Source organism: Salmo trutta, chromosome 3, assembly GCF_901001165.1.
Source record: "Salmo trutta chromosome 3, fSalTru1.1, whole genome shotgun sequence".
Taxonomy (NCBI): Eukaryota; Metazoa; Chordata; class Actinopteri; order Salmoniformes; family Salmonidae; genus Salmo; species Salmo trutta.
In genome coordinates, this window is record NC_042959.1 from 52,825,976 (window position 1) to 52,847,315 (window position 21,340).

Sequence of the window (21,340 nt, forward strand, 5' to 3'; positions counted from 1 at the left end):
AAAATAGTAAAACAGACTTTTTTGGCTCTAATAGCCGCCCAATCAGTTTTGCTGCCTGCTCTTAGTAAACTGATGGAGCGAATTGTGTTTGACCAAATACAATGCTATTTTTCAGAGAACAAGTTAACTACTGACTTTCAGCATGCATAGAGAAGGGCACTCAACTTGTACTGCACTGGCTCAGATAACAGATGATTGCTTAAAATAAATGGATAATATGATAGTTGGAGCTGTATTATTTTCAGTGTAGCCTATGAGTTTCTTCAATAACTATTTATGATCAATAACATCACTTGCTTTGGCTTTACATCACCTGAAATCACATGGTTGGAGAGTTATTTATCCAATAGAACCCAGAGAGTGTTCTTCAGTGGAAGCTTCTCTAGCATCACAGTACAGTGTCCCTTAGGGCAGTTGCATTGAGCCATTACTCTTCCCTATTTAAACAATTATTTGCAACTGGTTTTACACATGTATGTCTATTATGAAAAGATGTTAGATGTTCTGCGTTTTTTACTCAAAAATCACTGTACTAGTTGTTCAGACTCTAGTCTTGTCCCATCTTGATTAGTGTCTGGTAATATGGTCAAGTGCAGCAAAGAAAGACCTAGCAAAGGCACAGCTGGCTCAAAACAGAGCAATACGCCAAATCCAGATTGTCTGCATAATCAAATAACATTCAGCTCAGACACCCATACATACCCACAAGACATGCCACCAGGGGTCTCTTTACAGTCCCCAAATCCAAAACGAATTCACGACTATGCACAGTATTACACAGAGCCAGGACTGCATGGAAATCCCTTCCACTTTCCAATTACTCAAGCTAACAGCAAAATTACCTTTTAAAAAAAGAATAAACAAAGTCGTGGATCGGCGTTGACAAACACATGCACACACAAATTATTTGTTTTACTTGTATTGTTTGAATTATTATAATTTTATTGTTTATATATCTTTGTGTTAAAATGTGGGCTACTGTCTATCAGTGTATTAGTGTTTTGTTACTTCTCATGTTGTGTGTTTTTTTTTGACCCCATGGAATAGTTTCTGCCTCAGCAAAAGCTAATGGTGAAACAAATAAACAAATACTGTTGCTATGGTGTTACGACAGTTTAGCTGTGACGGACCCGGTACCAAAGATATTTATAACTAACCCAAGATAGTTAAGTCGTTTACAGTGTAAGCAAATGAAATAGTGCGCAGAACAAGGGGGGCAAAGCCAAGCATGAGCTAGCGAGATCCTATTGCCACGTTGTATCATGTATTTGCATATTTTCGTTAGGGTACGCCTCGGTGAAGTGCGCATGTGCCGAGACAGACTCAATTGGACCGTGCATTCCTAAACAATGCAATTATTTTTATCTTTCGCTAAGCGTCAAGTCTATAACACGCAGTGCACTGTGTTCGTAACGTTTCAGTTTTGGGAACCGCTAAAAGGGTTGAGATCAGATGTTTCATCGATGAGAACATTTGCAGAATGGCAGCGCATTTTCACCTAGTTCCATCCTCTCCCACTACCAGCGACTGGATTTATTTGGTGGGGACACGTTTTAAACGGATGCTTCAGATGTTCAGCCACTGTGACATGTTTGGGTTTCCCCCTGTCTGTGCTGCTACTGCTGCAGCATCTGGCTACTCCAGCAGTGTGTACGTTTGTGGACCTAAAACTATGCTATTGCAACTGTTATGAAACTGCCACTGTGTTAAGCATCATTATTGCCTTCATTGGAAATACCCTCTAAACAGTAACAGTATTGCTGGAGGTCATTGTATGCGATTCGGCTTTGGCATCATAATCTAGGCCTGTAGCAAAGAAAAGTAAAAGTGAAAGCAGGAGATGTGGGGTTTCCCACAGTAATACAGATCAACTGCAAACTTGCGGGTATTATGTAACCATTCCCCCACATTCAGATACTAAATGAAGAACTTATTTCAGAGAGCAGAATGTTTATTGTCATTAACACAGAACAGAAAACGGCTAATGTATTGTACTGCCTTGAAGACAATGTACACAGAAAACAACATTCTCTGGGATCCCTATTTACATAGTTATAACACAAATGTGGGAGAACAATTCAACAAAAATAAATACAAAAGGCATTTGGGGCATTAAGAATACTTAAGTTGCAGTATAGTGCAAATAGAAAGTTCAACATAGAAATGTGCTTTTTGCATGAAACCTTTTATATTACATGACTGTTATTGTAATTAGTTTTTTCTTTGAGTACCTCAAAATCACTTAGATAATTTAACTGAAGTTTGATGCTATGATCTCAGAGTATTTGCAAAGCATATGTGATGCAGTAGAACTAGTAGATAATAATGTTGAAAATGTGAGATGGTGGCAGAAGTGGGATTTCAGTGTAAATTGAGGAGTGTCATGGGATTGGAGCCTCTGTTTTAGTTTTTCAGCTCCTCCCCTTCTTTGCGCTGGAAGCCAGTGTTCTGCTTGTTCACCAGGTCAGCATAGGTTCCACCTTTCTCCAGCAGCTCAACATGGCTCCCCTCCTCTAGCACCTTTCCCTCCTCAAGAACGACAATGTGATTGGCCTTCTCCACAGTGCTCAGCTTATGAGCAATCAGCAGCACTGAGCAGGGGTTTGAGTCCTTGAGCAGAGCTTGGTGGACCTAAGGACATGGAGAGAAACATGACGAGTATGTTTGAATTAAAGCCACTGAACTGTCAGAGATTAGCTGAGATTACAATACATTGTAAATCAAGTATTCATGTTAGGGAAGGAAACAGCCACCATTGGGTTATATTATGAGTAAATGATCAACAGAAACTGGTTAATCCCCCAAAAAATAGACCTGTCAGTGAAAGATAACAAGATTCAGAGTTATCTTACCAAATGCTCGCTCTCTGTGTCCAAGTTACTGGTGGCATCGTCCAGCACTAGAATCCGAGGCTTTCTGATCAGAGCTCTGGCGATGGCAATGCGTTGCTTCTGCCCTCCTGAAACCTGGCCTCCCTTTTCCCCGGCATCTGTGGAATAAAGAACAACAATTAAGTATGAACAGTAGAGCTGGATAACACACATCCACCACAATCATGTCATCACTAGTTTAAGGAAGGAAAAGCACTAACAGTTCAAAGTCAAAGCTATGCAGAGAAAAGTGTAACTTTCTATCAGTAAGGACTAAACAAAGAAACAATATTACCAATCCTATCAGGATGAAGTCAATATGAATGAAGCTTTTGGGACATACCTGTATCATAGCCATTGGGCAGGTCAGAGATGAACTTGTGGGCATTGGCCAGCTCAGCAGCCCGGTATATCTCCTCATCAGTGGCATCATCTCTGCCATATTTTATGTTATCTTTGACAGAACGAGCAAACAACACCGGCTCCTGACTCACCACACTGATCTGAGAGAAATTATTCATTTAGATAATGCATTTTTGTTGGTTAATAACTTCTTGGCAAACATTATGATCATGTATTTTTCTTTAAAGGCTGGTAGCTAATTATGTTATGCACTAATATAGCTTAGGAGAAGAGTAACATTGCTTCCATTGCTGTTCATAATGACCTTGTCGTGTAGGTATTGGTTCTTGTAGCTGTGCAGTGGCTCTCCATCCAATAGGATCTCGCCTTCCTGGGGCAGGTAGAACCTCTCCAGCAGGCTCACACAGGTGCTTTTCCCTGCTCCAGAAGCCCCCACCAAGGCAGTGATCTGCCCAGGCCTCAGTTCCAGAGACAGGCCCTGAGAGATAAATAGAAATTGTAATTTAATGTATATGTCATTTTAATTCATATCCAGTATATGTGTATACAGTATACTGTGAATATACTGTAGATACCTTGAGCACAGGTGTATCTTCCCTGGTAGGGTAGGTAAATGTGACATTCTTGAACTGAACATGTCCCTCAAGATTCTGTGGGGCGAGGGTGCCTTCTGGAGGAACCTGGGGCTGCCGGTCCACATACTCAAATATCTTCTCAGAGCCACCGATTGCCCTCATCACACTTGGGTAATACGACATCACGGCCTGTCAGACAGGACGTGTAAAAGCAACACTAGTAAGTGACTGTCAAAATGTTGCTACTCAAAACTCTAGTTATGATTCAAATGTTGTGATACTAATAAATCATTCTGAACCCTATTTTACTGTAGAACAACTTGGCAGTGCCTTGTTAGGGCGTGTACATTTAGGTCTGTTTGGATTTGGCAGTAGGCATTAAACATAAAATGGCTGCGGGTAGATTGGATGGAGATTGTTAATCTCGGCGGTAGACTACCGCCTTACCTCCACAGCAGAGGAGAATTGGAGCTCGTAGAGCACAAAGGCCACCAGGTCCCCACTGCTGACGGTCCCCCCTGTCACCAGACTACCGCCATAGTACAGGATACTGACCTTCAGGAACAGGCTTGACATCTGAGAGGGAGACAGATGATTATGACTAGGGCCCAGAGTTTTCCAGATCATGTAACCAGGAACAACTCTGGGACCTACAGTAGTTATAGTCTATAACAACTGCCCAGAGCTTTCCCTTGTCAGTTCACAAGGCCAGGAAAAACTCAGGGCCCTTATTACAGACAAATTCATGTACCCTCATGAGTCAATGTGCAATCCAAGCTCTTTGGAACTGAATTTGGATAAATTGCTCTCACCCTGTGACCGTTTACAATTGAAGCTGAGACTCACACTATTGGTCCAGGTTGAGGCTGCGTAGGCTGCTGCTTCCTCTTTATTCAGAGAGTAGGTTTTCTCCAGCCTCTTCCTGTAGCGCTCCGTCTCACCCTCCTCGTTGGCAAAGCTGCGTACTGTCTTCATAGAGGAGAAGGTCTCCGTGGCAACGTCATTGGCCTGGGCTAGTGACTTTTGAACCTTCGCACCGAGCTCCTGGGACAAAAACAATATTCACAGTTACCTTCTGATTGGCCAGGTAACGTTCTGTCTGCTCTGTAGTGCTATTTTTGGTGACTGTAACTTGTAGAATCAAGATGTATGCAAACACGAAACTGCAACTCTCAGACAAGGTTACTCATGGGAGGGTTCAGTAGTTCACAAAACTACCCCCACTATTGCCTTGTCCCAGATCTGTTTATGCTGTCTAGCCAACTCTTATTGTCATTGTCACCCCGTACATTTTGTCAAGAAGACACAAACAGATCTGGGACCAGGCCACTACAATACGTTAGAAAAGGTCTGATTTCCTGTACCTGGTACCACTTGCCGGATATCTTTGGTATGACCCAGATGATAGGAAGCCCCATAGCGGTGAAGAGTGACAGCTTCCAGGAGAGATTGAGCATGAAGAGGAAGAGGAAAGTGACCCGCATGAAGTACCACATCAGCAGACTCAACTTCTCACTCAGAGACTCACTCATGTCGTTGGTGTCCGTGGTGATGCGTGACACAAGGTCACCTGGAACAAAGGTCATAGGTTAAGTTAGCCCCTTGGAGGGGACAGTGTGCAAATATATATCATATATGTAGCGTAAAGCATAAATATATAGCATAAAGGTATCCTCTTCACTTTGAAGAAATACCTGCACAATACTCTTGACATGATCACTTGTGTTTATTAAGATACTCTCCTTTTCACTTCAAAATACCTAGGGTATATCCTTTGGACATACAGTATGTGTTTATCAGTTAGCGTAATCAATTAGTAACCCAGCAACTGTATAAAAAAATATATTTAAGAAAGGTGAAGTACAGGTAACTGCCAAAATTGTCACACCCTGATCTGTTTTACCTGTCTTTGTGATTGTCTCCACCCCCCTCCAGGTGTCGCCCCTCTTCCACATTATCCCCTGTGTATTTATACCTGTTCTCTGTTTGTCTGTTGCCAGTTCATCTTGTTTGTCAAGTCAACCAGCGTTTTTTGTCTCAGCTCCTGCTTTTCCCCAGTCTTTCTTTTTCGCGCCCTCCTGGTTTTGACCCTTGCCTGTCTGGTCTCTGCCTGCCGGACCACTCTGCCTGTCCCTGACCCTGACTACCATCCTGTACCTTTGCCCCACCTCTAGACTACCAACATCTGCGTGAGCCTGCCTGCCGTCCTGTACCTTTCCCCCACTACTCTGGTTATCGACCCCAGCCTGCCTTGACCTGTCGTTTGCCTGCCCTGTTGCTGTAATAAACATTGATCCTCTGACACAGTCTGCATCTGGGTCTTACCTTCAAACCTGATCAAAATCAAGAAATCACTTGAGTAAATGAGGGATACATAGTATATTGAAAGCAGGTGCTTCCACACAGGTGTGGTTCCTGAGTTAATTAAGCAATGAACATCCCATCATGCTTAGGGTCATGTATGTCTGCTAAATGACTTAAATGTAAAAATGTAAATGTATAAATATGTCCAGCTGCCCATTATTTTGGCTACCATGGCTAGAAGAAGAGATCTCAGTGACTTTGAAAGAGGGGTCTCAAAGAGCATAGAAGGTTTAAAGGGTATGTGTGTGTCTCAGTCACCAGATCTCAACCAAATTGGGCACGCATAAGACAGCGTTTTCCACCACCACCAACAAAACAAGAAATTAGGGATGCACGATATATCGGTGAGAATATCGGAATTGGCCGATTTTAGCCAAAAATGCCAACATCGACATCGGCCCGATGTCTAGTTTAACGCCGATGTCAAAGCTGAAGTGCATTAGAAAATAGAGGAAAGCCGCACACTCTAAGAGCTCAGATGCAAAAATTTTAATAACCAACGTTTCGACAGCTAAGCTGTCTTCATCAGGGTATCATCACAAACACTGAGAGATGAGTCATTTATATAGTGTCAAGAGACACACAGGTGTTTGTAATCATGGCCAAGTATGGCCTAATATCATTGGTTAACTGAAATATTAAAAAAATGGTATACAAGGAACATACAAAAAGACAAACAAATGGATAACATATGATCATAGCATTTGTAGTCTAAAAAGTATCTAACAAACAATTACAATGGCAAAATCACAATAATCACAAGAATGGCTTCAGATCAAAGTCTATGTTGAGACCGAAGGGAGCAAGTGTCTTTAAATTAAAGATCCAGGCAGCCTCTCGTTTTAACAATAAATTATCAAGGTCACCCCCTCTCCTCGGGAGGGTGACATGTTCAATGCCAATATAACGCAGAGACGAAATCGAATGGCCTGCCTCCAAAAAGTGGGCCGCAACTGGGTAAGTCAGGTTTTTGCACCTAATGGTGCTACGGTGCTCTGAGATACGTACTTTTAATTCACGCTTTGTTTTACCCACATAATTTTTACCACAGGGACAAGTTATAAGGTAAATAACTGCCTTAGTGGAACACGTAATAACACCTTTAATTGGGATAGATTTCCCTGTTTGGGGGTGTTTGAAGGATCTACATTTGTAAGTGCCATTGCATTGAGCACAGCCATTACACTTGTAATTTCCATCCAGTATGGGCGCAAATAGGCGTTGTTCAGGAATATCTTGGGGTGGTAAATCAGAGTGTACCAATTGGTCTCTGAGATTTCTGCCCCGCGAGAATACGACCAGGGGAAGATCAGAAAACACATTACCAAGACTATCATCATATTTCAGAATGTGCCAATGTTTGTGAACGATTCCTTTAATTTGTTCAGAGCACTTTGAATAGCGGGTAGTAAGAACGCATGAATGCGTCTTTTTGCGAGACTGACCTTGAAAAAGGTCATGTCTCGTTTTGAATTTTCTCAATGGCAATATTAATCTGATCATTGTTGTACCCCCTCTCCTTGAACTTATCCTTAGTCTCAGCCATATTTCTGTCGAAATCTGATTGTTTAATGCAAATTCTTTTGATTCGACAGAATTGGCTGTAGGGCAAACTATTTTTCAAGGGAAGTGGGTGACAACTGTCAGCCCTCAACAAACTGTTACGATCAGTAGGTTTCCTGTAAAGATCAGTGTATAAAACATTATCTTCACACAAGATCAGAAGATCAAGAAAACTGATTTGACGTGTATCAGATTGCATAGTAAATCTCAAATGTTCAGAACTGGAGTTAAGAAAAGCATAAAAAGACTTGAGCAGTTCTGCATCACCCCTCCATAGAACAAAAATATCGTCAATATACTGTTTCCAAATAATGATGTTAGGCAAGAAAACATTTTTGAGAGGGTTAAAAATGGATTGTTTCTCCATGTAACCCACATACAAATTAGCATAGTTAGGAGCCATGGGAGATCCCATAGCAGTACCCTTCGTCTGAATAAAGAAATCATTTAGAAACATGAAGTAGTTGTGTGTGAGTACTATTTCAGCCAACGTTACAATGCAGGCACTGGAAGGTAGCTCATTAGGGTCACATTGCAGAAGAAAATGTTCTATGGCTTCAATACCGCCCTCATGCGGAATATTTGTGTATAACGACTCAACATCAAAAGTAACTAACAAGGTATTCTCAGGCAGAGGATCAAGAGATTCAATGATAGAGATCATACTGCTGGTGTCCTTTACAAAGGAGGGGAGCTGTTCTGAGATCATACTGCTGGTGTCCTTTACAAAGGAGGGGAGCTGTTCTGAGATCATACTGCTGGTGTCCTTTACAAAGGAGGGGAGCTGTTCTGAGATCATACTGCTGGTGTCCTTTACAAAGGAGGGGAGCTGTTCTGAGATCATACTGCTGGTGTCCTTTACAAAGGAGGGGAGCTGTTCTGAGATCATACTGCTGGTGTCCTTTACAAAGGAGGGGAGCTGTTCTGCGAGTGGTCTAATAAAAAAGTCAACAAAAGTAGATAGAGGGGTCGTTACTGCATCAATGCCCGCTACAATAGGGCGCCCTGGAGGGTTTGTAACGTTCTTGTGTGATTTCGGCAAAGTATAGAAAGTGGCAATTTTAGGGTGTTGGATGGCCAGAAAGTCATATTCTTTTTTGGTTATCTGACCAGAATTTAAATAACCATCTAGGACAGAAAAGATAGTATTCTGAAATTGGGAAGTAGGGTCACTTCTGAGTTTCTTGTAAAAGGTGTTGTCAAGTAGCTGTCTATGACACTCATTTACATAAGTTGTCCTATCCATGAGTACCACCGACCCACCCTTATCAGCAGGACGAATAAGGACTGACGTATCAGATTGTAAATCAAGCAAAGCTTTTTTTTCATCCTTAGATAAATTATGGAAAGATTTGAAGTCCTGTTTATTCTTAAGGAGATGAGCAACATCTTTTTCAACAAGTCTGCAATATGTCTCAATAGAGTGATTGCGATTGGCTGGAGGTACAAAATAACTCTTGCTTCTAAAAGGAGTCGGAGTATGTACAGGTAAGTAACCTACTGGTTCAATAGAAGTATCAGGATTGGGGGAGCTAAAGTATTCCCTTAAACGGATGTTTCTAAAAAACTTAAACATGTCTACCTTAACGTCAAAATCGTTACACTGTGTTGTAGGCACAAAAGATAACCCTTTATTGAGCAAAGAGACATGGGCAGGGCTCAATATCTTGCTTGATAAATTAAAGACACTCAGTCCCGTGGGTTCTGGGACCGTGTGAACGGTCCCCTCTGCCTCTGGTAGTCTGAAGCTGAAGTGCATACCTACATAACGTAGGTAGGTGACATAATGATGGCACGAAAAATACAACGCTACATGTTCAACACAGCATTCCTAACCTAGGCCACAATGTCTGCGGTGTGAATCTATTTTGACGTTTCAAAGGTAGATAACAAAAAGGCTATATGCAACGTTTGTGCTGCTATTATTTCCCGAGGAGGGGAGAAAGTGAAATCTTTTAATACCACAAACCTAATTACTAATTTGAAAGTGCATCTCCCCCAGACGTTCAGCGACTACTTGGAACAAAAGCAGAAAAAAAAGATAAAGTCGAGCAGTCATTTGAAAGAGTAAGGAAATTTCAGCGAGACAACTCAAAGGCTAAATCCAGTAATGCTAAGATAATGGAATTCATTGCCCTTGATAATCAACCGTTCTCTGTTGTGGATGATGTTGGCTTTCACCGACTGGTCGAGCACCTCGAGCCCCGGTACACACTACCAAGTAGACGCTATTTTTTAGATGTTGCCCTACCGGAATTACACAGTATTGTTGAATCGCACATCCACGAGCAACTTGCTATGGGCGTCGCTGCTATTAGCTTCACAACTGGCATTTGTACCAGCGACGTCAGCCCCATGAGCATGCTGAGTCTGACAGCACAGTGGGTCGATGAGGATTTAGTATTGAGGAAAGCCATATTGCATGCTCAAGAATGTGCTGGTTCTCATCCCGCTGCTGCCATTTCAATGGCATTTGAGAAAATGTTTGAAACTTGGAAAATCCCCAAGAACAAAGTACACGCTGTGCTACGTGATAATGCACGTAACATGACAAAGGCTTTGGAAGAATGCGGAGTCGCCAGTTTGCCATGCATTGAACACATGTTGCAACTGGCTGTGAACGAAGGTGTTTTGGCCCAACGCAGCATTTCTGACACAGTGGCAACAGGTAGGAAGATAGTGGGTCATTTTAAACGCTCACAGCTAGCATACCTGCAAGTAATTCAGGAGCAGCTTGGAGTGAATACGAAAAGGCTTAAGCAAGGCGTTTCCACCAGATGGAACAGTACTTTTTACATGATGGAGAGCCTGCTGGAACAAAAACGAGTTCTTGGCATGTATGCAGCTGTCTATGAGTTACCTGCAGCAATCAGTATGAACCAGTGAACTCTCATTGAAAACATGAACACACTCCTAGCTCCATTCGAACCACTGACTCGAGAAATAAGTTCTTCAACTGTATCTGCAGCAGACGTTATACCCTCTGTCATGGCATTGAAACGCCTGCTCAACAGAAATTCCGACACAGACAGTGGGGTTAAAACTTTCAAAAATACTCTACTGGACGCTGTGAACAAGCGATTTGGTGGCATTCTCTCTGAGCCTCTTTACTGTGTCGCCAACATGCTCGATGCTAGGTACAAGGACCACTACTTCGATGCAGACAAGAAACAGGGTTTACATGAAATGTTACCGACACAGATGGACAAGATGGAAACGGACACAGTGACAGTGCGCACCAAAGAAGAGGACCCACAACAGAAGAGGCCACGGACAGACAGGGCTGAAACTGTGTGTGATGTGTGATGAAATCATGGTTGAGAATGAAACGACTGAACAAATGAACAACGAAAAAGCACAGCAAGTAAGTGAAAGAAATAGGTTTTGATTATAGTTTACTGGTAATGAGGACATACGTAAATGCCAACAAAATAACTTTTTGGTGTGTGTGCGTGCGTGCGTGAGTGCGTGTGTGTGTGTGTGTGAGAGAGAGAGAGAGAGAGAGACGCATTGGATTTTCATCTTCTGTTACTACATCGGCCAACATTTGCCTGACAGAACCTACTATTCCCAGGAATGAAGATGCACTTGGACACTGGAGAAGTAACAAGCCCCGTTTCCCCATCCTAGCTAAAGCTGCGCGCAAGTATCTTGGTGCTCCCTGTACTAGTGTGGACAGTAAGCGCCTTTTCAGTGCAGCTTCACACATTGTAGACGATAAAAGAAACGACTCTCTTGTGACAAAGCCGAGCAGGTTCTCTTTGTGAAGAAAAACCTCCCCCAAATGTTAAAATTGTAAATGGGCAGTCATATTGTAACCCAGCCATCTAGAGTCACTGGAAAAATATTTACTAAGCCCAATTGCTTTCTGTTGTTCATTCATGGCTGGTATCGGTCAACATTTTAATTTAATTTAAAACAAAGCAGTTGTGTATTTTTGTTTTTATTTCCTAAATGAAAGATGAGATGATGTGGTGTACATTTGTTCTCATTTTACTAGTCAAGTCAGTTGAGCACATTTGAAGTTTAAGTTGTGCCATTTATAGCAGTTTATGACAGCCTAGAGACAGTCATTTCTTCAAGCAGTTAAATCTAAAATTATTAACTGCATTTTAGTTTAAACCAATATTTCTTTCAAAGCATTTAAGTTTCTCCAAGACTGGATAGTAAGAAGAGCCACCAACAACTTAACCATCTTTGTAATGCGGGGCAGCTAAAATATTTGTGTCATGAATATCTGTTGTGCGATAAAATACATTCATGGATGTGTCATTTTTCTAATTTACAAGTTATTAAACAATCTGTTCCTAACTGAACAAATGAACATATGACACTTGGTTTCAACTATTTTAACTGTACTAGAATGCTTAAAAGGCTGCTAAAATGTTAAATATCGGTTATCGGTATCGGGGTTTCTTTTGGTAAGGAAAATATCGGATATCGGTATCGGCCAAAAATGTCATATCGGTGCATCCCTATAAGAAATTATGGAATTTCTCGTGGAAGAATGGTGCCAATCCCTCCAATAAAGTTCCAGACACTTGTAGAATCTATGCCAGGGTACATTGAAGCTATCCTAGTGGCTAGTTGTGGCCCAACGCCCTATTAAGACACTTTATGTTGGTGTTTAATTTATTTAGGCAGTTACCTGTAGATTGCAATGAGATGTGACTCACCTGTCTGTGCTTTGTCAAAGAAAGCAATCTCCTGCTTCAGCACCGACTGGAAGACTAGGCCCTGGATGGAGGTGTGTATACGACTCATGGTGATGTTGTAGATGAGATCACACACAAACTCACACACAGCACTGAATGATAGAGACGGGAGAAGGAGGGCAAATAAACACGTTACTACAGTATCATTACAATAAATGCCCTGTGGAAGTGATTAGGACACTTGAAACCTTCAAATTAACAGTAGTATCAAACACTGAGCATCAATTGGAAGGACTCGAGAGTATCGTATCACCAATTATTGATATATGCTGTACTATACCTCACGCCTGTAATCAGAGACATGACCATGATGGCGTGAGTAAAGGCTTCAGGCTCGTCTTCATTCATAATCCAGTCTGTCATTCGACCGGTGTAGTGGGGAATAGCCATCTCACCAAGGGAAGAGATGACGACAAGACTCAGCACGGCTCCAAAGCGTATGATATAAGGCTTCATGTATCCCATCAGCTTCTCTAGAGAGGCGCCAGTCTTCTTCTGTGGTTCCTTGGTGGGCTTGGTAAGAAGAGAAGGGACGTAGCGTGTCCAGTACAAACATGCTACGACTGTTACGCAGTAGCCCTGAAGGAGCTGAAAAACAAGTGATTTTAGTCTGTTTGGTTTGTCAATTTTTAAAACAAAAAGGGTATATATATTAACATAATTATAGCAATATAGACTTGTCACCCACCCCCTGCCAGGAATGCCATCCCCATAGCTGCCCCAGGATGGACTGGCCACATGCCCAGAGAAGGCTGATGTAGAGTGGGCAATGGAAGCAGAGGACCCCTATGCTCTGGAGCCCCTCGAAGCTGCTCATCCATGGGGGACTTCCAGGGAATGTGAAGGTGAGAAAGAGGTGGAGGCCGGCACGGAGCAGGCTTCCACCCCACAAGGTGATGAGGGGATGGTGGAGGAGAAGAGGGGAGAGTTGGGCCAAGCGGACTGTCTGCACCACACACACATCCATGCACAGGAAGAGCAGCGGAGAGAAGTTCATTTTCGGCATTCCGAACAGGCTCTAGAACAGGAGGTTGGGAGAGACGGATAATGAGGTTGAGGAACATCATATCCAGGGGTTAAATTGAGGAGGTCTAAGTGGGATAGCATATGGAACATGAAATGTGCACATAGATCTGTTATAGCGTATTATGGAAAAAGTGGCAATTTGGGAATTAGTTCGCACAAAATCCCAATTAACCCCCTGGGACATAGATTATCTGAAAATATTGGAGGGAGTGTGACCATTTAATGAAAAACAGCTGACCGACTAATAAGGGACAGCATTGGGTGCTAGAGTGTGTATTCAACTCTTATCTTATGCTTCATTTTGACTTTCACTTTCAATTAGGTGAATTTCAAAGTTGTTTAGGCTTCTTGATGGATATGACGAATTGTAACAACACATTACAATACATGCTGTAATATATAACACAATATAACAAGTTTAAATAGCTTTTTCAAAATATAGACTACTCACGTTTGCATGTGGGCTCTTACGATTGAGGTTGCAATTTCTTCTGAATGTCAAGGAAACGATAGCCTATATCTATTAAGAATAGATCTAGTTTATGTTCTATGTTACACACTCATATCATATAAAGGGCAATATTCGTATTATTCGAGTTATGCAGCAGTAGCCTGCGACTGGACTTGACACCACGTTCGAGTTGATGATTGTACTTCATAATAGAAACCGAAAGTAAATAAACTGGAAAGTCCCTTTTGAATGACCCGCCCCCTCTTGACATTGGCAAATGCCGATTTTAGATTAATTATACTATGCTATACTTCATGTGAAACGAGTAGGTGATTGCTGTGTAAGGGCTTGATATATATGAAAATGTTGTACAGTAAATTACTTACTGGCTGATTCACCTTTGAACTTGAAAGGAATCTAATATAGAATAGCGACATCGTGTGGAAAGCTTGATGACCTACACAATGATAATCATAATCATTATCACTACCATCATTGAAACATTATTTCCATGATCATCTATTGCATATTCCCCTCGACAATGCACAATAGCCTAATGTTTATATATATAAACTCATCATATAAAAAAAAAAACGATTTTAGGTTTTTGCCCAGATAATGAGTAAGTAGTATGTCTTAGCCTGAAATAGACCCCCCCCCCCAAACTTGAAAAGGCACACAATCTTTGTTGTACCACCTGCTGTGAGGCTGTTTCTTGTCTTGGCACAATTGATGAGGTTAAGGATGAAAGCAGAAACTCATAGTTTCCTGTTCCTGGATCCATCCTTTCATTTGAGACAGATGACATATGGGCCTGCAGCTATATCTGTCTATTTTAAGACCCACCACATTCCTGGAGGTTATTATCTCTTCTTTGTGATTTTGAAATAGTTTTATTTGTCGTTTGCAGTAGATAAGATGATTTTTTTTAAATGCAGAGAGCATGCTCCTGCATGGGAAGTTAAAAAAGTGATATATGCAGGCCTACTCCAGGGCCTGTATTCATGTGTTGCCTTTTTTAACGTAATTAATATGATTGCATGAACAGGGGGGACTTAGATTGCCTCATGAATATAAGGCCTGGTTCATTTGAAAGATTACATCCTGAGGCATTATAATCAGTAGAAAAGCAGACTGCAGACTCACACAAAGACCACACACACACACACACACACACACACACACACACACACACACACACACACACACACACACACACACACACACACACACACACACACACACACACACACACACACACACACACACACCCCGCTCCTATTGTTTTCCACACAGTGGCAGGAAGTTGTCCACATATTTCCGCATTGCTTCTGAAAAATAATTAGAGAAAGGGAGGTAGGTGGTAGCAGCACTGGAAGTTGGGGTGTACCACTTTAGATATAAACTGTGCACATGGTCCCATTGCGAACGCGGTCAGGAGCGCAGTGAGACAGTAAGTTCTCCAGAAGAGACCCAGAGAGAAACCCCACAACACTGTAGCGGAGTACAGTCCTGCCGGACCTGCTATAGCCGGACCAAGGCATTGGACCTAGTAACCGCACTGGTACAGCTGGGAGGATAGTGAGAGAGAGTAGGCTACTGCCGTCTCCATCCTCTCTGGGACCTGCCTGGCTCAATGATGCTGGTGCTGTGGACGGCTGTTCTGTTGGGTTTGAGCAGGTGGTGTCGAGGTGAGTCCATCTTCCAGCTATTATCTTGTTGATATGTTTGATACCTGTGAGAGTGAGGTAGAGTCTCTACTAGGTAATCGACTAAAGAGAGGAAGTCCTACATGGTACTTCCTAGCAACCCTGAGGAATGCACAGTGATGCCGAAACGTTGATAAATACCCATTAAGTTGATGGGAGTTTATACATGGAGTATGCGACTTTCTTTATTTTGATACTTCCCAGCAACAAAACATACGTTTTTTTTTTTACATTGATGTTCTCACTTCTATGTTTTACAGATTTCTGAGGATATATCATTAGGAGAAAATACTGTGACGTACTTGACATATACTGCTCTCACATCCTTTCATCATCACTTTATAAGATGCTGCGTGAATGTGTCACTGATTTAAAGATATGACTGACCAAAAAGTGCTTTGCTTGCATAAGAGTCAAAGATTGTACTGCATTTCCTTGAATGTTCACTGCTATATAGTACACCATGTCTAATCCCAACTCTCCTGTGCTATGATTTTATTGTCCCTCACACACCTGCCAACCTCCCCATTGTTCCATTCCATTACATTCCTCATCGCCAGGGTGACGACCTCCGACCTTCATCCAGTCTCAGCCCACTCCATTTCCTGTTGCTATTCGCCTCTCCTGGAAACTTCCTGTTTGTGTCAGGCCACTTATTTCCCGTTTCATGGTTCATGCCAAGGACACACCTTTCATAGCCTGCCTGGCTGGCACGGTACCAAGCATTGTTAACAATGAATGCTTGGTGGTGATAGATACACCTAGGCCTACACAATACACAGCTTGAAAATGTAGGTCAAACCACAGGTTCTTGCTTGATATAGTAATACAGTATTGTAATTAATGGATGCTTTTATCCAAAGTGATTCAGTTTAAGTTAGTATATTAGTATCAAGTGGGAATCCAACCTTTGTGTGTGTGTGCGTGTGCGTGTGCGTGTGCGTGTGCGTGTGTGTGTGTGTGTGTGTGTGTGTGTGTGTGTGTGTGTGTGTGTGTGTGTGCGTGTGTGTGTGTGTGATTCCTCCCCATGTAGCAGCAGCGTCTCCTGGTGGTGACCCCTGGGCCCAGTGTCCGTCCGGACAGTGTAAGGCCAAGTTTGGAGATGGGTCATGTGATAAAAAGTGCACCGAGCCCGAGTGTCTGAGAGACGGGTTCGACTGTCTGAGAGACAAAGGACGCTGCAAGTAAGACACTGTAGCAGCAGGGAGATCTGGGCTGCATTTCATTCCAGGAAGATGTTCCATCCCCTCTTCCCTTTGTTCACCCTCCTTCATGGATCTGATAGGACTGGATATGTGAAAGCAATATGGTGACTTACTCTTACCCAGTAGTCTCATATTCATGGTGAGGGGAGTGAATAAGAGCAGAGGGGAGAGAATATTTTCCTGGAATGAAACCCACCCTTGTCTTTCACTTTCCTTTTTGTATACATCCAGATGTTTCAGCTGGGGTTCACGATTTCTCTGCATCCTTCCAAATATCCCCCCTCTCAGTTCAGGCCACATCCACTACTGCCGAGACCACTATGCCAACTCTTACTGTGACCAGGGCTGTGAAAGCGCCGCCTGTGGCTGGGACGGGAGTGACTGTCACAGGCACCGCATCCCTCTGTGGGCTAAGGGTACCCTGCTCCTGCACACCTACGTCCCCCTGCAACACGGCACATTTTCCAACAGTTCCCTTCTCTGGGCCCTCAGCACCCTCCTGCAGACGCCCCTCAAACTGCGCGGCACGGTGCCCCTTGACCCCAGCAAGGACCTCTTCACCTTTAATCCCCAGCAGCTCGAAGACCTGCTGGCTCAAGCTTCTTCGGATGACTCAAATGGGTAACTATAAAGAGATTATGATTTTGCTTCCCCTAATTTTTTACCTTAACCTAGTCTCTTTTGTTAACATCCCATCAATGTCCTCACTCCCCATCTCTCTAAAACAGCTCTCTCCTATTCCTGCAAGTGGATAACAGGCCGTGCTCCCGTCTTCCTTCTACCTGTTTCCCATACGCCATCGAAGCAGCTAACTTCCTACGGGCTGCTACGTCCTCGACTCATGTGTCGGTCCCCTCTCACCCAGAATTAAAGGCCATTATTAGTGTAAGAGGGGTTGGGGAGGAAATAGGAGGGAGAGAGGAGGACCCAGTTGAGGAAAAAGAGGACACTAATGATGGTATGTATCCTGTTACATAGTGTGTGTATGTGTGTGTGTGTGTGTGTGTGTGTGTGTGTGTGTGTGTGTGTGTGTGTGTGTGTGTGTGTGTGTGTGTGTGTGTGTGTGTGTAAATGTGAGTACCACCTAATATCTCTGCCCCCCTTCTCCACACAGGAGCAACACCTCCATGGCTATGGGCTGTGATCGGAGTGGCAACGGGCCTGGTACTGGCTTTGGTGTTGATGGTTGTCTTGGTGATCAGAAGGGTGAGACGACGACGAGCGGAGAGGGAGGGAGGAGGAGAGAGGGTTAGGCACAGATCCACTGTCACTGAGAATGACAGCGGAGCCAATGTGGCCAAGGCATGGGCACAGCACGCACCCCACCGAGAGCAGAGGGGCAGGACAGGGAGAGAGAAAGACAGGAATGGGATAAAGAAGAAGAAAGCAAAGGAGGCTGAGAAGAAAAGACGCAGAGAGCCACTGGGGGAGGATGCCCTTCGACTGCGGTGAGCGAAGATGAATGATTATGGGAGAAGTTAGAGGATGTTCATTCTAGTAAATCAACAGTGCTGTCATCAGATAACAGTTTGCTTCATTGTAATGGGTTGTATGGCTTTCAGTTGTTTCCATTAGGGTCACTTTAAACTAACTGAAGTTTTACTCTGTCTGTAAGATAAAACTGTTGTGTTGGACTACCTCTATTTTACACAATATTAGTGATACTGTTGTCATATCACTAAGTCTGCACAAAGTACTGCTATTCAGAGCATAAACGTATGATTTCAGGCCCCTGAAAAAGGACCTGGATATTGGAAGTGACACTGACTTTACCCAGAGTTCTATGGAGGACATCAACAGGTCCATCTGTGACCACCGAACGCAAGAGCAGAAGCACTACCGCAGCCCCCCACAATCCCCCATACAACGTAAGATCACCTGATCACGGTTAACATACTGTATCAATAGGCTTGTAAAATGATTCATTATTCCTTTACATTCATGTGTCACAGAATCATTTACGGTTTGCACAACGTAACTAAGCATGTAACTAAATTGACTTTCAGCTCCACTTTTAGCTCCCCCAAGAGGACGGGAGAGAAATGCTGTCCCGTCGCCACATCACAGAACACCCAATCAAGTGAGTTTCATAAATATTCTACATAAATGTCAATATGTTTGTTTAAATTGTAGATAACACTGGTTATTATTTACAGTATTATATTTTGAGCGTACCAAACATTATTTTGACAGTCTGCTTCGGTTCAATGGTGTGGTCCAGATGGGTCAGTGGTCCTGATTCGTGCGGTCCGGAGTGGGCTTGACCGTGTGGTACTGGAGCTGCTACGAGCTGGGGTGCCGGTCAACAACACAGACCACACTGGTATCACTTTACTCTCCCAATTTCCCAATTACATTATTAACCAAAATGTAGGCGAGACGGTAAAATAAACCAAGTAAACGGAACTTCCCTGTAGAGTGTCATGGGAGGATTATTGTGCAAATGTATTTTAAAAATCAATATTGCATGGAACAAATGTCCATAAATGTTATGTAGCTTCCATGGGTGTAATAACGAGCTTATAAACACACTGCCTCACATACATATTACTATATTGTATTACTTTGAGGGGTTGAGTAACCAGTGTAACTGACCTCATCTCTCTCTGGTCCTCCCCATGTGTCCCTTCTCTTCACTTCTGTTCTGGTAAAACCTCCATGGCTTCCCACTCTTCCCTTCCATTCCTCTCTACAGCACCCCTGCTGCCTCCCTCTCAAACTGATACAGAAGTTAATGTGCCCTAGTGCCCAGGCAGTGTGGATGTACCATATTAACCTTCATTGCTCTTCTCTCTCTCTCTCTCTCACACTATCTCTCGCTCTCTCCCTCTCGGGCTGATTCCCTAGTCCCTCACCATCATTTTCATTCTCATTTCCTCCCTTTCAAAATCACCCTCTTCCCCATCTTTCACCCTTTGGGCTTGACTCTGTTGTATAATGTTTGTTCACTGGCTGACTTACTCCCTCTCTTTCTGTACTGAACTCCCACCTTCCTTCCCTCACCTTCCTCCACTTGAAATACACTCTCTCTCCCAGGGAGATCAGCCCTCCACTGGGCATGCTCAGTTAACCACCTCTCCTTGACAAGAACCCTCACTCGCTACGGTGCTGCGGTGGACCTACAGGACAACAAGGTACCAAGGCCAGCAGAAGCCTCTGCTTTTATGATTCTTCACATACTTGTATGAAGATTTAGGAAGAGGAACTTTGAAGAAACTATGTTCAGTTAAATCTGCGTAGAATGGTTCAACTTTAGGGTACTCTAATATTATTGCTTTGACACTCCCATTCTCTGATATATACCACTCCCATTATCTGATAGGGTGAGACTGCTCTGTTCCTCTCCGCCCTCCATGGTTGCTACGACACCGCTCGGTTCCTGCTCCTGAACGGGGCCAATCAGGATCTGTCTGATCGGAGAGGACGCCGGGCACTGGATGTTGCCCGAGAGGGCATGCATCATCAAGTCCTGGAGCTCCTATTGGCTCACAGGGTTCAGAGAGGGCATATTCCTATGGAGCAAGCCAATGATATGCTGTGGGATGAGCGTGCCTTGCTGTATAGCCAATGGGTGAATTCCCCTGGGCTCCCTGGGAGAAGTGCCTCCTTCTCTGGTGTCATAGGGCATTGGGATATGTCTTCGCCTCCACCAAGGTAAAGTCTTGTGGCATTTGGCACATCTACTCACAATAACATTTAGCAATTTACTCATCTTGATAAGGCAAATTCATCACTGCCTACTCGTATGATCTCCCTCTTCTTTTGACAGTGATTGGTCAATGGGCAGAGTGCAGTGCCCTTCTCCTCAGAACTGGCGGCCACAGCTCAACCAATCAGCGACCGCATTGGTTACCCCAAGAATCATGGGGCGTCCACCACGGCCAATCAGCACTCTGCAGGAGATTACCTCAGAGGACGAAGATCGCGAAATGCCCCAGGAAGTCCCGAGAGCAGCGACGCCGCACTTCCTGTTACCCCAGCCTGCTCCTCGACAGCGGTCCTTCTCCTGTACCCAGAATGCACTGCAGCGTCGCTCCAGTTCACAGCAGCCCGAACCGACATATGTTGCCTTATCAGAGAAAATAGCCAATGAGCCCATAGAAAGAGTGACCGTAGTCCCTCCTACAGATGCTCCCACCCAATCAGATCGCAGATCAATAGTGGATAGTAGCGACAACCCCAGCAGGGCAGCGCCAGAGATTGAGGCAGCGAGTTTTAAAAAGGCAGACCAGAAAGCCCGAAGTGAGAAGCTAAATAACCACATGCCTGACTCTAACCAAACAGCTTTGTAAGGGAGAGGGCTCTGCTGTGAGATATCATGCTGAAATTACCCCAAATACCATCATGTCAATCATGTGCTGTTTACATTTTCTGTAAAAGGCCCATTGCCCCTAAATAACAGTAGATTGACAGACGGGAAATAAACTCAGTCAATAAATGAGTAACTTAATTTACTCTAAATATCTAAATCAATAAACTAATAATGTTCCATTTTTTCT

The 21,340-nt window shown here is 43.4% G+C and overlaps 2 protein-coding genes across 5 annotated transcripts; one reads left to right on the top strand and one right to left on the bottom strand.

Moving 5' to 3' along the window:
* Positions 1 to 1,933: 1,933 nt before the first annotated feature.
* On the bottom strand, positions 1,934 to 14,150 carry tap1 (transporter 1, ATP-binding cassette, sub-family B (MDR/TAP)). 2 transcript variants are annotated; one of them, XM_029739342.1, is made up of 12 exons: positions 13,928 to 14,150; positions 13,139 to 13,468; positions 12,731 to 13,038; positions 12,412 to 12,542; positions 5,173 to 5,378; positions 4,655 to 4,852; positions 4,256 to 4,384; positions 3,809 to 3,997; positions 3,538 to 3,711; positions 3,214 to 3,373; positions 2,853 to 2,989; positions 2,404 to 2,631 (listed from the first exon to the last, which is right to left on the bottom strand). In XM_029739342.1, the coding sequence occupies exons 2-12, from the start codon at positions 13,454 to 13,456 to the stop codon at positions 2,404 to 2,406; spliced, it is 2,178 nt and encodes a 725-aa protein (XP_029595202.1). In that variant the 5' UTR covers positions 13,457 to 13,468; positions 13,928 to 14,150. The 2 variants fall into 2 exon arrangements, with proteins under 2 accessions (XP_029595207.1, XP_029595202.1); XM_029739347.1 differs by lacking the exon at positions 13,928 to 14,150 and having other exon boundaries at positions 1,934 to 2,631; positions 13,139 to 13,456.
* A 1,127-nt stretch (positions 14,151 to 15,277) lies between these two features.
* On the top strand, positions 15,278 to 21,314 carry notchl (notch receptor, like). Of its 3 annotated transcripts, none has more exons than XM_029739376.1 (11): positions 15,278 to 15,618; positions 16,670 to 16,820; positions 17,130 to 17,462; positions 17,570 to 17,799; positions 17,956 to 18,289; positions 18,570 to 18,709; positions 18,860 to 18,921; positions 19,035 to 19,164; positions 19,878 to 19,975; positions 20,164 to 20,495; positions 20,611 to 21,314. In XM_029739376.1, the coding sequence occupies exons 1-11, from the start codon at positions 15,564 to 15,566 to the stop codon at positions 21,131 to 21,133; spliced, it is 2,388 nt and encodes a 795-aa protein (XP_029595236.1). In that variant the 5' UTR covers positions 15,278 to 15,563; the 3' UTR covers positions 21,134 to 21,314. The 3 variants fall into 3 exon arrangements, with proteins under 3 accessions (XP_029595236.1, XP_029595219.1, XP_029595230.1); XM_029739359.1 differs by having other exon boundaries at positions 15,279 to 15,618; positions 18,848 to 18,921; XM_029739370.1 differs by having other exon boundaries at positions 15,279 to 15,618; positions 16,673 to 16,820; positions 18,848 to 18,921.
* Positions 21,315 to 21,340: the final 26 nt, after the last annotated feature.